The sequence below is a fragment of the Rousettus aegyptiacus genome, unplaced genomic scaffold (genome assembly GCF_014176215.1).
Source record: "Rousettus aegyptiacus isolate mRouAeg1 unplaced genomic scaffold, mRouAeg1.p scaffold_m13_p_13, whole genome shotgun sequence".
Taxonomy (NCBI): Eukaryota; Metazoa; Chordata; class Mammalia; order Chiroptera; family Pteropodidae; genus Rousettus; species Rousettus aegyptiacus.
In genome coordinates, this window is record NW_023416288.1 from 40,655,905 (window position 1) to 40,672,428 (window position 16,524).

Below are 16,524 nucleotides of genomic sequence, written 5' to 3' on the forward strand. Positions count from 1 at the left end.
AATATGCAAATACGCAACCCCGTAGGTGACCTGTGTGAACACATCTCTGGTGGACGGCGTGTGTTCTCTCTCAGCAGCACAATGAGTTACTAGTGTTGTTTGAAGATATTTCTGTGCGAACATTGCAAAGGTAATACTCTAGTGGGTGAAAAGAGGCCAAAAGTGGGGGCCAAAAAGATCCCATTGAATCCCCTCTCGAACGTTCTCGGACAGATGGGACTGCAGAACTGAGCGAGGCCCCTGACTCGCAGGGGTGCTTACCAGCCGAGGATCGCCCTGGCCTGACCCCAGGCCCTCCAAAACAACTAAACTCGGCTGGCTGCGGGGTAGGGTCCGCCCTTCTCCTTTGTGAGGCTCGACCCAAATAGCGGGGCAGGTCACGCACATCCAGCCCTCGATCCCAGGTAGGAGCCCTGGCTCAGGATCAGCAGACACAGGGACAGCCCACCTCCGACCTGCCACTGCCGCCTCGGCGTCGACCCCGCCCCCTCAGTCTCTAAATCCCGCCTCTGCGCTCGCGGGCTCCGTTCCCACCGACAGGCGCTCGGGCCCGCCCACACGCAGCGAGGCCCCGCCCCTGCCCCGCCCCGAGCTTAGAGCCCCTCCTCTACCACCTCATGGCCCCGCCCCCGCGCTCACGGATTCCATCCCCGACTCGCGCTCGGGCCCGCCCCCGCCAGCACGGCCCCGCCCCCTGCCTCGCCCCGTTCTAGTGGGCTCCGCCCCCGCACTTAGAGCCCCTCCCTTCCCACGTCAGGCCCCGCCCCGCGCTCCGCCGCTCTGTCCCCGGGGACACGCACTGGCCCCGCCCCCTCGCCCGCCCCCGGCCTAGAGGGCTCCGCCCCCGCGCTTAGAGCCCCGCCTCCCCCACTTCAGGCCCCGCCGCCGCGCTCCCGGGTTACGCTCGGCCCGGCGCCCGCCTCGCGCTCCGGCCCCGCCCCCGCGCGCCCTTGGGAGTCCCGGGAGGAGGTGCCAGGCGGGAGGAGGCGTGGCCGTGCTGCCGGCGGAGGCGCGGGCGGCGGGGCCGGGACTCCGGCTTTGACACGGACTGCGAGCGGGCGCCGCGGCGCGGGAGCTGGGCACTGGATGCGGTTCGGGCGGATCCTGGGTCCGAGTCGAGCGCGGGACTTTTTGCCTGGATCGACGCGAACGCCACTGCCGCGACGCCGCGAGTCCGAGTGAAGCCGCAGGACTCGGTGCAGCTGCGGCGGTCGCATTTCGCCGCGGTCGTCGCCGCCCTGCAGCCCCGCAGCCCCTGCCGGCTCTGGGGGAACGACTCGGAGAGTTTCTCCCGCAGAAGGAGCCGGCACGCGCGGCCCACGGCGGCGTGGGAGGGATCCCGTGGCCCGGCCCCTGACCCGCACCCGCGGGGCACCAGGGCTGCAGGCAGGGGCCCAGCGCTGTCCGGGCTGGGCTCCGACTTCGGAGCCGCAGGTGGAAGAAGGACGCCCCGAGGAGCGGCCGAGAGGTGGGGCGCCGGGGACGGCGCGGGCCGGGTGGGGGGTCCGTAAAACGCCTCCCGGTCAGCACTAGTGAAGACGGAATTCCGGCAGGAACGGGAGGTGTGGGCTGATGGAGATAGGTCTCCTTCCAAGAGAAGCGACTTATCACCTTTTTGGACGCCGATGTGATAAGCCCGGACCTCTCCGGGGAGATATCCACATGCGCCAGGCTCGTGCATTTGGGGTTCACGCACTGCCACCAGCCGGGGACTCCTGATTAAGAACTCCAGCTCTAGGTAGGGAGTGCTAATGCAAACGGATTAACCGACTCAATTGATTTGTGTGTTTATTAATTTGTTTTCCAGGTGGCCAAGTGGAAGGTACTTTTGGACACTCTGGGCATGGAGATTGAGTGTGGTAGGTAACCAGCCGGTCAGCCCCTGAATCCGGCACCTTGCCTTCCTTTGTGCCTGTGAGGTCTACTGGGCTTCCTCCCTAGCCAAAGAGTTCTGCACTGGTGAGGCCTTCCTGAGCCCCCGATCCTGGCAGGTCATGGGGAGCACCCTGGGCTGTCACCGCTCTATCCCCCGGGACCCCTCGGACTTGTCCCATAGTCGCAAGTTCAGTGCGGCTTGCAACTTCAGCAACATTCTGGTGAATCAGGAGCGGCTGAACATCAACACTGCCACGGAGGAGGAGCTGATGACCCTGCCTGGGGTGACGCGTGCGGTGGCACGCAGCATCGTGGAGTACCGCGAGTACATCGGTGGCTTCAAGAAGGTGGAGGACCTGGCGCTTGTCAGCGGGGTGGGCGCCACCAAGCTGGAGCAGGTCAAGTTCGAGATCTGCGTGAGCAGCAAGGGCAGCTCTGCGCAGCACTCTCCCAGCTCCTTGAAGCGGGACCTGCTGGCCGAGCAGCAGCCTCACCACCTGGCCGCCGCCGTGCCCCTCACTCCGCGTGTCAACATCAACACCGCCACGCCAGCTCAGCTCATGAGCGTCCGAGGCCTCACGGAGAAGATGGCCGTCAGCATCGTGGACTACCGCCGCGAGCATGGGCCCTTTCGCAGCGTCGAGGACCTGGTGAGGATGGGCGGTATCAATGCCGCCTTTCTGGACCGGATACGGCACCAGGTGTTTGCCGAGAGGTCCAGGCCTCCGTCTACGCACACCAACGGGGGCCTGACCTTCACCGCCAAGCCCCATCCGAGCCCCACCTCGCTGAGCCTGCAGAGTGAGGATCTGGACCTGCCTCCCGGGGGGCCCACGCAGATTATCTCCACTCGACCTTCCGTGGAGGCTTTTGGAGGCACAAGGGACGGGCGACCTGTGCTGAGGCTGGCCACCTGGAACCTGCAGGGCTGTTCCGTGGAGAAAGCAAACAACCCCGGGGTGCGAGAGGTGGTGTGCATGACGCTTCTGGAAAACAGGTGAGGACAGGCACCACCTAGGGTGTTGGGGGTGAAGGCAGCTCTCACATGGCCTTATCTGCTCATGCAAATGAGTGGACCTTCTGGGGAGTAGCGAGAGGGCAAGAGTGTTGAATCTGTGCTCTCCAGGCCAATATTGTCACCTGCAGCTGAGCTCTCCAGTTCCAGAATTTTCAGAACGCAGCTGTCTGGGCTGTGGCATGTATCTTGAACATGGTATATCTGAGATTAATTCATAATCTGGGCGGTAGGTAGAGACTGTGTGGGTGTTGCTACTTCAGAGAGTGTTAGACTTTACAGGTTTACATCACATCAGGCCCTCAGAGCCTGCGAACTATTGCACAGTTTTGCATGTGAGAAAGAGCTAGTAGCATTTTTCTTAACGAGACGAAAGGTTACGTTTGTTTCACCAAATATGTCTATTTGTGTGCACAAAATCATCTTTAAGATCAGGTATTTGCAAACACAAACACTGTATATTTACCGAAATGCTGTGAATGAATCACTCTTCATTCTTTTCCCTTATTTAGCCTGAAGTTGGTTTTCAGGCCCACAATTGCAGCTCCAAATGTAGGTAACCTCTTCTGCTCCATAGTCAGAAAAGGTCAAACTGACGTGTGGTGCATATCTGAACTACAAGAAAAAAGACTTATAGGATGAGCTCCAATCAGTGTTTACATTATTCACAACACTGCTCTCTGTAGGAACTTCCGCTAACCCCCCATAAAATAAAGCAATATTATTGTACCAGTAACTCCTGCTGTTAGTAAAACAGTGTATTGTATAATGTAATCAGCACTGGGAAGGAAAGAGATATTTTTAATGGTCCCTTCCAGGTCAGAAATTCTCTGATCCTGATATAGAGGGATTTTGCCAGTCCCCCCGCCGTCCCCACCCACCCAAGAGGTGTAGTATGCGGTGGCCACTCACTGCTTTCCTTTGTACTGGGCTGTTGGTGACCATGGCGGGGCAGCAGTTCGGTGACATGAGGTGAGTCGGGGAGGGGGCTGGGAACCACGGTTCATGTGGGAGAGATTCCAGATAAATGGGTGAAGAGAAAACCAGGTCACAGTGTTTCTCTGGCACCGTCTCGGGGGCACGCTGTCATCGAGGCACGGTGCACCAGCTCAGAGAACCGGACCTGGGGAGCCCCTGAGCATTGCTCCTGCACGCTGTGTCCCCTGTTTTGCGTTGTAACTCGCTCCTTTCCTAAAATCATCTTGTACACAGGTGAGGACTGGACCCGGCCTTGGGAGATACTTATCAGGAATGGCTTGAAAATTGTTGTCTTCATCCTTAGCGGCGGCGTGGGTGCCTGTGTGGGAAAGGGGAGGGGCGGGGGGGGGGGGAGGAATGGCTGTTTAATTTCCATCATGAGTTTCCTTAAGGCTCATTTTGGCAGAGTGGATCAGCATCTGAAGTCGCCCAGTGAGAATGACAGACTGGGCAGCCCTTGCCTATTTACTGTGACAGTGATTTTTCAGTCATGGTCTCTGGACCAGCCTTGGCATCAGCGACTGACTCAGAAACTCTGGGCTTCTGTGTTTCCTCACGCCCTCCGGGTGGGTCTGATGCGCACTGAAGTCTGAGCCCCATTGTGCTTGATGTGAGGCCGTCAGCTGTCCCTGTGGGTGGCTCCCCAATACTGGCTTTTCTGACAAGGTCGGTGACTCCATCCAGAGCTTTCTAGGTACTGCGAGTTTTGTTTGTTTGTTTGTTCTGATCAGCCCTGTAGTTATTCAACCACGTGATGTTCTTTCTAGTCAGGTTAGGGGGCTTATTCTGCTTCTAGAACAGGTGAGTGTGAAGGGTAGGAAAAGGGAGTGAGAGCAGAGGACAGCCGATCCCCACGTGGGCCCCCCTGCAGCGTGGGCCTGGGGCAGCCCGGGACACAGGAGGAGCGCTAGCGACTGGACTCTCGTCCAGCGTCCAGCGTGAAGTTCGGCTTGATCCTCAAATCTTTGCATTTCCTGGAAGGAAGATTTGTTGAAGACATTTAACAGCTGTCCTCAGGCGAGATGCCAGACGAGCTTGTCCAAGCCCAGTAGGGGGTACAAGGGGGCACCTGGAGGTAACCAGGAAGGTGACCTATACCCCCATCCCATTTCTCACACTTGGCCACTTCTGTTGTGCTGTGGGTTGGTGGTTCCCTTTGTCTGTTCACAATGTGTCCGGTGTTCTGGGGACTCTTAGCACTTTGTCAGTGTTTGGTAAACATGAAGTAATAGGCTTAGGGCCTGTGTGACTGTCTAGGGCACCGAAAGACGGCTGGCTGTGGCAGAGTGGATCACGTGTCCTCACAACAGCCGTGCCCTTCTGCAAGAGCTGCGTGTTCATCCTGATTCACCAAACTCTCTCGCGTTCCAACTGATCCCTGTGTCGGTAAGAGGAAGTACATTCCGTTTGAGCAAGAAGGGATGCAGGTGATTTTCCGGGCGGCTCATTTCCATAGACGTGTGCACAAGAGTTAGTTACCTGACTTCTGGGCATACCTTCGTGTTTCCCAACAGCGTTCACATTCATTCGATTCCCCCAGTCTCTCCAGGAAGTAGGTAAGTCTTGCACTTATTAATGATTCTCCATCTCTGGGTGAGGAAACTAAAAGCAAAGAAGTTAAGTGACTTGGCTCTGTCCCACAGCTTGTTAGTGACTCAACTGGGACTAGGACCCGGGCCTTCTGACTTCGGACCTGCGTTCTTTGTGTGCGCGCTGCGTTCTGCGAGCGAGCCGTCTTTTCCCCGCCTCTCGTGCAGGCATCACCCACTCCGCCCATTCCGGGGCACTTGCCAAACTGTGTGCTAGTCGCATTTTCTTAAATCCATTAGAGAGGTCTTTTCAAGAAAACTCTTGGCGCCGCCTCTTCTGTATTAAATTATTGAGATTCCTTAACCTCTCCAAGTCTCAGTTTTTCCGTCTGTTAAATGTAGTTAATAGGGAGTCTGGGGGTAGAAAAAAGAAACCCTCGAGCGCTTCTTTTGCAAAGGGAGAAGCCAGCTCTTTGTTTTCTCTTTTGTGGATCTGTGTTTTCTTAGAGGAAAGGCACCTGTGTGGTTCTCCAAAGGGTTAGAGTCCTTTCTTGCCCTGAGAGGCTGCTGTGTTGGTGGGCCAGCAAGTGTGAGCTGCAAGAAGCCATGTTTTGCAGGCAAAGGCTGAAAACTGGAGAATCGCACCGTCACCAGGAGCCGTCGGGGATGGTGTGACAGCGCCGACAGGTTTCTTCAGATTCCGCTGCCAAATCTCAGGCTTCGGCAGTGTTTTTCCTTGTTCGGTATTTACGGAGCGAGACTAAAAGAGCAACGCTTCTGCGAAAATCCTCGCAAAATGCGCCGATAGCCAATATATGGAAGGAAGACTTTAATTTTCATTTTTGCGGGGGTTCGTTTTGTTTTGTTTTGTTTTGTCTCGTTTTGCTGAGGAGCTGTGCTATTTTGAAAAGCCCTTTTGGTTTCCGAAAGGATAAGCCCTGGGGAACTGACAGATCATCTCCAAAAGAAATAAGGAGGTTTCATATTCCATTATGCAATTTCTCCATGGCCTCCATCAGCGAGGAAGGCGAGTGTCCGTCTGGAACCTTACAAAGGTCTAAATCTGTTTTCTTGCCATATGTCTGTCTGAAGTATCAAAGACAGGGTGAATTAGTGCCTGGCGATACACACTGATTGTGAAAAAAGGGATTTTAGTATATCAGATTTGATTAGCAAGATCAGTGTAGACACAACTTACCTTGATTCATTCATCGAAAAATATATGTTGAGTGGACATGCACAGGCTAAACTCAGGAGTCAGCCTGGCCTTGTTATTCAACAGATAAGTAAATGCAAATTAACTTACGTGGCTCACCCTTGAAACAGCCTGGGAAACCCAGATTTTGGGGGGAAAGCCCCTGGGTTTGATCGCTATCTGGTTGTTTTCTCCGTATGAATATGGGGTTCATCCTGGGAGATCGAAGGGTGGGTTGATACAACCAGACATAACATTTGGGGACAAAGTGCCCAGTAGTCCCCTTAAAGTAAAAAATGTGACATCTAATTTCACAGCTGTGGAAACTGAGGCTCAGAGAGACAAAATAGCATCCGCGTGGCCTTCGGAAATGTAAATGTGGGAGTCGGGATTCGAAGCCAGGCATCTGTGTCCTTTCGGTACGGGGAGTGGGGGTGTCTTCTCCCAGACTCTGTGTCCTTCGACCGACCCCTGGCCCATCGCTGTTTCCTCCCCATCTCGGGTCTTAGACGGGCCAGCTTCACCTGCACCCCCGGGACTGCGGCAAGGCCCCGGAGGCCTCCGCTGTCTTCCTGTTTTTGTCCCTTTGAAGGACCAGGCTTATGGCCAGAGGTAGAGCAATGCAGAGGGCGTTGGGGCCCTCAGTGCATCTGTGACCTTGGCTCGGATGTGGCCTCGGCTCAGCTCCAGGGTGGAGTTCTGGTTTTCTGAGCCAGGGAGCTCTGGGTTGTTTTCAGAGGGAAAGGTGGTCAGTCATAGCCTGCCACACGGATCAGCAGGCGAAGGCGGTGTGGATGGCGGGCAGTCCTGCTGTGGGCACGGCGTGGGGTTTATTGCACCCAAAGGAAGGATGTTACCTTTCGTCTTTCGGGAAAGCTGGGCCCATGTGGGATCTGGTATTGGAGGACTGATATGACCGATTACCCCAGGGGGTAGTCCTTCGTTTATGATTTGCTCATTCATCCAACAGATGTTTTTGGAGCTCTCACTAGGTACTGGGTTCTGTGTCAGCTCTGGTAATAAAGTGGAGAACAAGTCACAGTTTCTGTTGTCATGGAGCTTCCATGTTAGGTGGAGGGACGAACAGGTCGGTACATGGATGAATAATTTCAGACAGCGGCCGATGCTGAGGAGGATGGAGGTGAGCTGAAGAGAAACCTGTCGAGGCAGAGGGGGGGGGGGGTTAAGGGAAGCCTCACCTGGAGCTGATGGATGAGAAGGAGCCAGGCCTGGAGAAAGCTGGGGACAAGAGTGCTCCCCTGGCAGAACCAGCATGTGCAAAGGCCCTGAGGCCGCTTGCTCCAGCCCGAAAGCCGAAAGCCAGGTCCTGGGAGTGGCAGGTGGCTGGGGATGCAGGGACAGGTAGCGCCTGGTGGGCGGGGCCTCCGAGGCTTTTGTTTTAAGAGCAGAAGGAAGCCACAGAGGCTTGGAAACCGGTGGATGAATGACGTTACCAGGTCATCCTGGCTGCCGGGGATCCCCCGGGCGTGGGCCCTGGGGGTTGAGTAGAGAGGCTGTTGTCAAGCTGGAAATGACAGTGGCTGAAGAGGTGGGGGAGGGCGTGGAGATGAGAGGATCTTTTAGAGGTTAACACTGCAAGGACTTGCCAGCGTTTTGGACGTTGTGGGGATTAACCCTGGGGCTCCCTAGAAGACAGGCTCAGAGGCGTTTAAGAAACCCCCGGGTGGCTCGCCTGCCTCGCGTTGTGTGGGCGGGATGCAGCTGGCCGGCCTCCCCCTCCCCTGTGCTGCGTTGCTCTGGGCAGGTGTGGGATCTCGGTCCATGGTGGATGGAGAAGGGGCCCGGTGGTCTGTCCTCTGTGCAGACCGCGGTCTGGCAAGGCGACCTGCTCTTTAGTGTCAATCGCCTGAGGAACAAGGGCATATCCGGGGGGTTTTAGTTAACTATTTCTATCAAAAGACAGCTGAAGCACAGGGATCTGTTGCCTGCCTGCTGGCTCCAGAAGCGTGTGGCCTCGGCACAGGGGAAGGGTGAGGGGACGGGACCAAGTCAGGTGGTTGGGAGGGAGCCCGTCTGGAGGGGGGGTTGGGGTCCGAGCGGGGTGGTGGCCGTCGGGGTGAAAGTCAGTGCCCCACCCCAGCCCTCCCCCCACAAGTGACAAGTAGGAAGTCAGTTTCCCACAGCCAGGGGGCCAGGCTGGCCCGCCGCCCAGGCTTGTAACCGAAATGTTCAGACGGGGACATATCAGCTCCCACACACGGCGCCTGCCGGTAGAGACTAGCAGCAAGGGGCGTGTTATTTTTATTTTGATATTACCCTACCTTACAGAAGACGTTATCCTAGAATTCTTTAATAACAATCTCTGCCAATAAAAAATCTCTGCCAGTGACAAATAAAATGATGCATTTTGCTAAAATCTGGCGTGCTCGCCACAGACGCGTGGCCCGTGTGTGGCCAGGAACAGCTGAGCAGAAGTTCCACGCCAGCGACTTCGAGCTTCGCTTCTATCCCCGAAGCACCCAGTAGATGCCTCGGAAAATGCCCTGCTCCCCCTGCAGGCTCGTCGACCTCAACAGGTGTCTAGGGACCTCAGAGGCTTCCTGACCCTGTTCCTCGGGACCGTACCCAGGCCAGGTCTGGACAGCAGTTTTTTAGTGTAAGGTTTTGACTGACAGCTGCCCAACAGCTGGATTCCAGCGGGTGAGAAGCCCGGGGACACGTGCTCCGAGTAGTCAGTTTGTCATAAAGAGAAGTCCTGAGTCCTTCTGCCGAACTCCGGGGTAGAGGAGCCCTGGGCTTTCTCTACCGAGCACAGGTCCCTTACTCTGTGGCTTCGTTGTTTGTTTCCAATCCAGCCCTTGTTTCCTGTAAATTCTATTTTGGTTCAGTCATTACCTGATTAAGCTGCTCACTTGGGCCTTCAATTGTTCTCTCTGGAGGCTGCTGCGAACTCCTGGAGTGCAGCACCTCAGCCAACAGAGTGCTGTTCCCGCAGCTGCGTGCAAGGTTATGTGCATTTGGGGTGCGGTTTATCATGTTCTGGGGATCTAGATCCTGTTTGCTCACCCAGAGGCTGGAGGGTGAAACCAGTACTTCGTTTTTCTGGGCCTGGGCTAAAAGCGTGGCATCTTTTAAAGGGGGGGAGGGGTCTCAGATGGATCGTTTTTTAAAATACCGATTCAATGAATACTCTACTAAAAAAAACCCTCAAGAATATATTTCCTTCCTTCCTTCCTTCCTTCCTTCTTTTCTTTTCTTCCTCTCTTTCCTTTCTTTTTTCTTCCTTATCACTGTTAATTGGGTGAACACAACTGAGTGAAGAATGTACTTTCAAGAAGCAAATTTGGTCTGACCTAAATTTTTTTGCACTATCCCTTTTCTAAAATAAGGGGAAAGTAAAGATTTCGATGGTCCCAAAGTACCGAAGACTGGTATTAGGCCTTGGGCTCATTGCCAGGAGACCGGGGCTCCGTCTTTCCTTGGAGGGTGGCCTCTGCAGCCTCGGGTCACTATGTCGCTTTACTAGTCATTTCTTTACAAAGCCATCCCTAGTTGTTTTGATTTGAGGACTCATTTTAAGCAGCAAAGTCCTACATGTCCCTCCCCCACCTACTGCTGGCGTCCACATGGTAGTCATACTAGGAACGAAGAGAATGATCATTAACCCTGACGGTTACTGCGGCCGAGGCCCAGAGCTGAGCCGCTTGACTTGTGGGTAGCATCGTTCACCCTCTTTTACGGCTAGAGGGCGGATGGCTCAGGGAAGCGGAGTTATTTTCCCCAGGGCACACAGTTTTTGAGTGGTGGAGCTTAGAGTATAACCCACACAATTAGACTTTAAAGTCTGATGATAAAAAGCTACCCTGAGTTCATGAATGCTTTTCCGCATATTTGTATTTTATTCATCACGCCAGCCTGCATACCAGACTAGAGGTTCTCTTAACCAATTTGTTTTGCATTCCCTAGGTCATGATCTTTCATAGGTATGCTGATATATAAATGATATCGTGTGTGTGTGTGTGTGTGTGTGTGTGTCTAGTATTTGTTTCTTCAGAGCAGAGCAAGGACGTTTACAAAGCCATTGGAGCACAGGATTCTAAAAACTTACGGCTTTCGGTCTTTTACAGTCGTCTTGCCCACACCTATTTTGAAAGTACTTTCTTTAACCAACTTGCCTTTATGGAAGCTTTTCAAGCATTCATCTTAGCTTTCTGAGTAGCAACTTCTCCTTCTGCTCACTCCTCTTTCATCGATTGACATCGCATTTTAGGAGACCAGAGTAAGATGTTCAGCTGGCACAAACGAGCCTAGGGACAGGCACAGCTGACCCTGGGGAAGCACAGCGTTGCTCTACCAAAGCGAGGCATGGAAGCAAACTGGACGATGAGTGAGAGCTAAGACCGCAAGGCCCCCGTAACCCCGAGCTCTAATACGGTGTTCATCAAAACAGCTGTGATATGTTTATCGGTTGAGTGTACTGATAAAGGTTCTATATTTAAATGTATACATTTCTTCTAAATCACGAAAGTCCCTTCTGACCCTGAAGCTTTTTCCATAGAGAGAGAATGTGATCACTATTTCTACCAAAAGCCTTCATTCCAGGAAGGAAGATGTCATTGCTGTAGGTAAGGGGTGTATTTGTCCTTGGGCGGCTGTAACACAGCAGCACACACGCGGTGGCCTAAACAACAGACATTTAATTCTTACATTTCTGGAGTCTAGAAATCCAAACTCAAGGTGTCAGAGTCGGTTCCTTCTGTGGCCTCTGTCCTTGGCTTGCAGATGGCTGTCTCCTCCCTGTGTCTTTGCGTAGTCTTCCCTCTGTATTTGTCTGTGTCCAAATTTCCTCTCCTTCCATGGACACCAGTCATGGGGCCACTCCGATGGCCTCCTTTTACCTTAATCACCTCTTGAAAGACCCCCCGTGTCTTCAAATACAGTCACATTCTGAGGTCCTGGGGGTTAGGACTCAACATGTGAATTTGGGGAGTAAATTCAACAATTTAGTAGCAAGATGGTGTAAGAAAAATCGCCCTGGGACTTGCTTCGTGGCTGTTTGTCAGGGACCTGCTCCTCCGGGCTTTTCCTGGAGAGGTGGAGATCTTCAGGGGCTTGTTTAGAAGCTGCATTAGCGTTCCCGGAGTGACGGTCTGCCCGGCCAGGCGGGTGGCTTTCCTGCTGGGCCATGGAGAGTGTGGACCAGCTCTTAGGGGCTCGGATTTCTTTCTTTCCAACCTGCCAGTCCTTGGTTTTCTCCTGAAGCCTTCCGCCCGCCCCCACCGAGGCAGCAGCTGCACTTTGCCTGGTTCTTTGCTTGTCCTTGGCTACCAGTAATGCTGACACATGCCGTTTGTTTGCCCTTTAGAATGTAGGGCCCTTTAGAATAGCGGCGGCCAGGTGAGTTTCAGAGGGGCCTGTGCGAAGCCAGCCGAAGTCCGGCTTTTCCTGGCTCGTACTGTTAAGCGCCCCAGCGAGGGGCTCCCCCGTTGGCAGGTGTTCCCCGCTCCTAACAGTCATCCTGCTGTGTCTGCCCGGGTGATGCAGTCTGCGCCTCTCAACTGTACAGTTATTGACTGTTTACTTTGCCCTAAGTGCCGTTGCCAAGCCTTTTACAGTCATTAACTGACTTGATCTTCACACCACCCCGGTGAGGTTGGTAAAGTATCCCCACCTTACACATAAGGAAACTTATCTTTAAGAACTTAAATACACACGCCGGAAGTCACATGATTGGTGAGTGGGGAGCAAAAATTCAGAGCCAGGCAGGATGACTTAGAGCCCAGACTCTTTTTCTCAACCCTGAGGCAGAGAATCCACAAACCCAGAGATGGGACCAGGAGGTCAAGGAAGGGGACAGTTGTTCCATGGCCTTCTTATTTCTAGAAAGTATGAAGGAACAAGTTTAATTGGGGGTACTCCCAGGAGTGGGTCGATGGAAAACCAGGACAGCTACTAAGTGACTTAACGGGCAGGCAGGGCGTGGCCCCTTGTCTGTGATGCTCTTTACACAACAGAAATGCTTAGCTTCGATGTGGTCGAACCGTTCAGTTTCCCTTTGGATGCCGTTTACCACATCTCATCTCCCCCCAAGTTTGCTCTCACATTTTCCCGTTAGCGTCTCAGTTTTATAGTTTTATCTCGTGTGTTTAAGTGTTCAGTCTCTCTGGAGTCTGCCTTTGCGTAGGCGTGCGATAGGGATCCGGTTTTATTTCGTTCGGGCTTCCCAGGCCCGTCTATAAACAGCGTCTCCTTTCCCCGCTGGTTTGGCCCGCACCGTTGGTCACGTGTCCATCAAGCGTCGTGGGCTCTCTGTGCTCCTGAGCCATTCGCCCTACTGCTTCTAACACGACGCACCTGGTCGGGTGCGTTCTCTCCCTCGTTCTTCCTCTTAAAAATTTGCCTAACCATACACATTTTAGGATAAGTTCGAGCTTCTCAAACATCCTGACGGAATTTTCATTGGAATTGCGTTGACTTTATGGATGACGTTTTTGAACATTTGAGGTCACCGCAACGTTAACTCGCCCGTTCCTTGAACATCCGTATTTTTTTTTTTTCGTTTATTTAAGTCTTCTGTTGGAACTTTTAGTAGAATTTAAAATATTTCCACACGAAAGTCCTGTGCGTTCTCTCTGAGGTTAAATCTTAGATATTTTGATTCCCTATTTTTAAAACCCCCAGAGAATGAAGTTTCACATTGTCGCTCTGTTCTCGTTCAGTCTTTAACTGTCCTTATTACCACGGTACTCATCCCCTACCCCCTTTATTTGTAATTTAGGCCCATTTAAAAAATTTTTCCTAGTAGAAGTCAAAACCAGCCTTTCAGAACCTCTTCTGTATATCGGGTGACCTCAGTTCCATCTCCATCCACCTTATATTCTTGCCCTGAGTAATTTTAGTTCATTTAGCCTTTTTCCATGATTCATATTTTTCAAGTATGAATGAATTCCTGAATGCACTTTAAGTCCTGCTTGTATGAGTAGATATACAAATATGAGTGGACCCAGCAGAGTGGACCAGGCATATGGCTGCTGGCTTAAACAAACAAACTAAAATGTAGTGACCACAAATTATAAAGGTTTAAATTTAAATTTTTATTTGTGCCGAACAACTCTAGCAGTGAGTCAGACTTTATCGTAGGTCAGATTTGAGATCAAAGACCTTGGGATTATTTTTTTATAGCTCGAAATCATTTATCGAGTCTCATTTTTATAAATCTTTTGCTTCTCACATGTCCACGGATTCCTGTGCGTGTGGCCGCAGACATGTCTGTACACGCCTCCACCCACAGAATGTCTGGGTCTGTGTGAGCTATAAATAGACCCGTATTTTTAAATGGCTCTTTATCTTTAGTGTTAATTACTTCTTAGCTTCATCCACTTTCGCAGTAGAGTTTGGAGGACGTGCACACAGTTGGCTGTACACGTCCTTCTAACTAACTATTTGTAAACTCTCCTCTATAGTTAGTTTCAGCCAAGCCCAATGGCACCTGGTGTCTGATTTCACCTAAAAGCGACCCAGGTGAAAATTAGAAATTCCTTTTTCTATAACTGGTTTCAAAAAGACCTGGTAGCCAGATGCCATGACCTCTGCCTTTTGCATAGTTCACGGACAGACTGTGCAGTCTGTTTTGGTACCCAAATAGGGGCCTTTAGTTTTGATATTAAACATTTAAAACATACAAAAGATATAAATGGTCCTTGGGCCCTTTTCTCCCCTCTTGTCTGTGCGTTTTGCTTTCTCGAGGACCCAGAGCCCTTCTATCCGATGGCTGTCATTCTTCTAGGCCCCTCCCACCCCGCCCTTTCTGTGCTTGGGAAATTTTCTTTCTTGTGAGACTTGGTGGGCAGCAGCGTCCGCCACCCATGGGGAAGTTGCAAAGGCAGAGGCTTACTCTCCCAGCATCCCTGGCAGCTAGGGCCTGGAGCCCAGGTGGGTTCCTCCCGCTCTGCATTGGTAGCCAGTGGGACTGGCAGCACAGGGAGCATGAAGAGCTCACTCCGGCCTTTGGGACAGTTTACACAGGGTCTGGCTCCTGGGGCAGCAGAGACAGCGTGGCCAGCCACCATTTCCTCCTGGAGCCTGGCTTTCTCTTTGCCTTCTGACCGTTTCACCAGGTAAATGGTACATACCTGGCCCATGTCCAGGCCCTGCACTAATGTGCATACCTGGGTCACAGGAGGTCGGTTACATGTCTCTAGAGTCTTCTTCATAACACACATCATTTTTAAGATGCAGACGTAACAGTCGGCTAATTAGGAAGGGCTGAAATTCACCCTCATGTCAAAAGAAGGATGTGCTTTAGAGTGAGGTCTCTCCACCATGGCAATTTTGATTTTTAAAAAATTTTTCATTTCGAGGTTATCGTAGAGGCACATTCTATTGATATTTGGGGCCAGATAATTCTTGGTGGTGGGGGCCGGCCTGTGCATTGTAGGATGTTTAGATGCCAGGAACACCCCCTTTCCCAGGGGTGACAACCAAAAATGTCGCTAGATACTGTCAAATGAATGTCCCCTGGGAGACAAAATTGTCCCTGGTTAAGTCTCACTCCTCTAGAGCCATGTATCAGAAAGGCATAAAGAGCCACGTGACCACTTGGGGACCATGGCTCAGGCCGGCTGATTTTCCTTGGCTTCGGCGAGGTGCTGGGCAGGAGAGAACAGAAGCCTGAGCGTCTGAGAGGTCGAGGACGTGCGTGTGGTTTCTTGCGGCTGGGGCGTGGAGGCGGGGTGTACAGTTTCAGCTGCCGAGCATGTCGTGCTGAGGGAGGTGGTGGGACAGGGCTGGAGCAGAGGGCGAGGCTGAGGAGGCGAGGCCCAGGGCCCCTCAGTGGGACCGCTAAGTAAAGGAGGAACTTGGGCACCTCAGACTAATCCACCGCCCTGGTGACGAGGGTGCCCCTAGGACGGGGTGGGGGTGGGGCTGGGGAGGTGGAAGGGCAGGATGCCAGGCCAAGGCCCCACGGAGGAAGCGAGTTTCCTAAAGAGGACAAAGCCAGGCCTTGGGGTGGGGGCCGTCAGCACACTTCCCGGATGGCCGTTCCCTTTAGGAGAACCCCTCCCCCACACTGCCCGGGCAGAGCAGGGTTTGGAGGAAGGAAAGAAGAGGTAGCGTTGCTTATTCCTGGCCCTTGTTCGACGGTAGAAAAATTAGAGCGTCATGGGAGCCTGGTGAATTCTGCAAGTTCTCTTATGCAGTGGTTATTCGAATAAAATTGTTTCCATTCACATGCTAGGAGACACCACCATTCCAGTTGTGAGCATGTAGATAAGATGTTAGCAGGGTTTGAGATACTCAAGAATCAGTGTTCATACTTCTATGAGGGAGATTATAATTTTTCCTTAGTAATGGCATCCTTACAATAAAAATGGAAACTTAGTTGAAATAAAATATTATTTTTTTTGTATACAGAGAAACATCTCAAATTAAAAAAAATATATAATTGTATGTGACTTGAGATCATGCTTACTTGATATGTGTTTGACTCTATTATAAATATAATCCTAAATAAACTGCTAATGCCAAAAAAAAACAGAATAAATCATTTTCAGCGAGAAAAAAGAGGTGGGAGGAAAATAGCTTATGGCATAAAGTTTTATAACCTAAAAATAAAGCTGTCTGGTTCTTCCAAGTAGCTCTTCAGTACTTTGAATGTCTTCTGGGGAAAGAAAACTACTAAATCCAGAGACAATTCAATATACTTTGATTTAAAATATGACTGCCCACACTTTTAGAGATGGAAAGTGGATCCGCGGTTGGGTCCAGGGCGGGAAGAGGGGTCGGCTACAAATGGGCACAAGAAGAGGAGTCTGGGGGAGGAGTGAATGTCCACAACGGGACTGTGGTGATGGCTGCACAACTCCAAACTTACTGAAAAGCTATTGAATTTTGCACTTGCTGTGGGTGGCTTTTATGGTGTGTAAATTTTAGCTCACTAAAGCCATCAGAGTTACGCTTTAGATGACACC

The 16,524-nt window shown here is 52.2% G+C and overlaps 1 protein-coding gene across 2 annotated transcripts in view; it reads left to right on the forward strand.

Annotated features, from left to right (window-relative positions):
* Nucleotides 1-1,010: 1,010 nt before the first annotated feature.
* EEPD1 (endonuclease/exonuclease/phosphatase family domain containing 1) overlaps nucleotides 1,011-16,524 on the forward strand; it is a 75,885-nt gene continuing 60,371 nt past the window's right edge. For both annotated transcript variants that reach the window (XM_036230480.1, XM_036230481.1), the window contains exons 1-2: nucleotides 1,011-1,468; nucleotides 1,808-2,872. In XM_036230480.1, coding sequence (XP_036086373.1) covers nucleotides 1,995-2,872 — 878 coding nt within the window. In that variant the 5' untranslated portion in view covers nucleotides 1,011-1,468; nucleotides 1,808-1,994. The remainder of the gene's footprint in view (nucleotides 1,469-1,807; nucleotides 2,873-16,524) is intronic.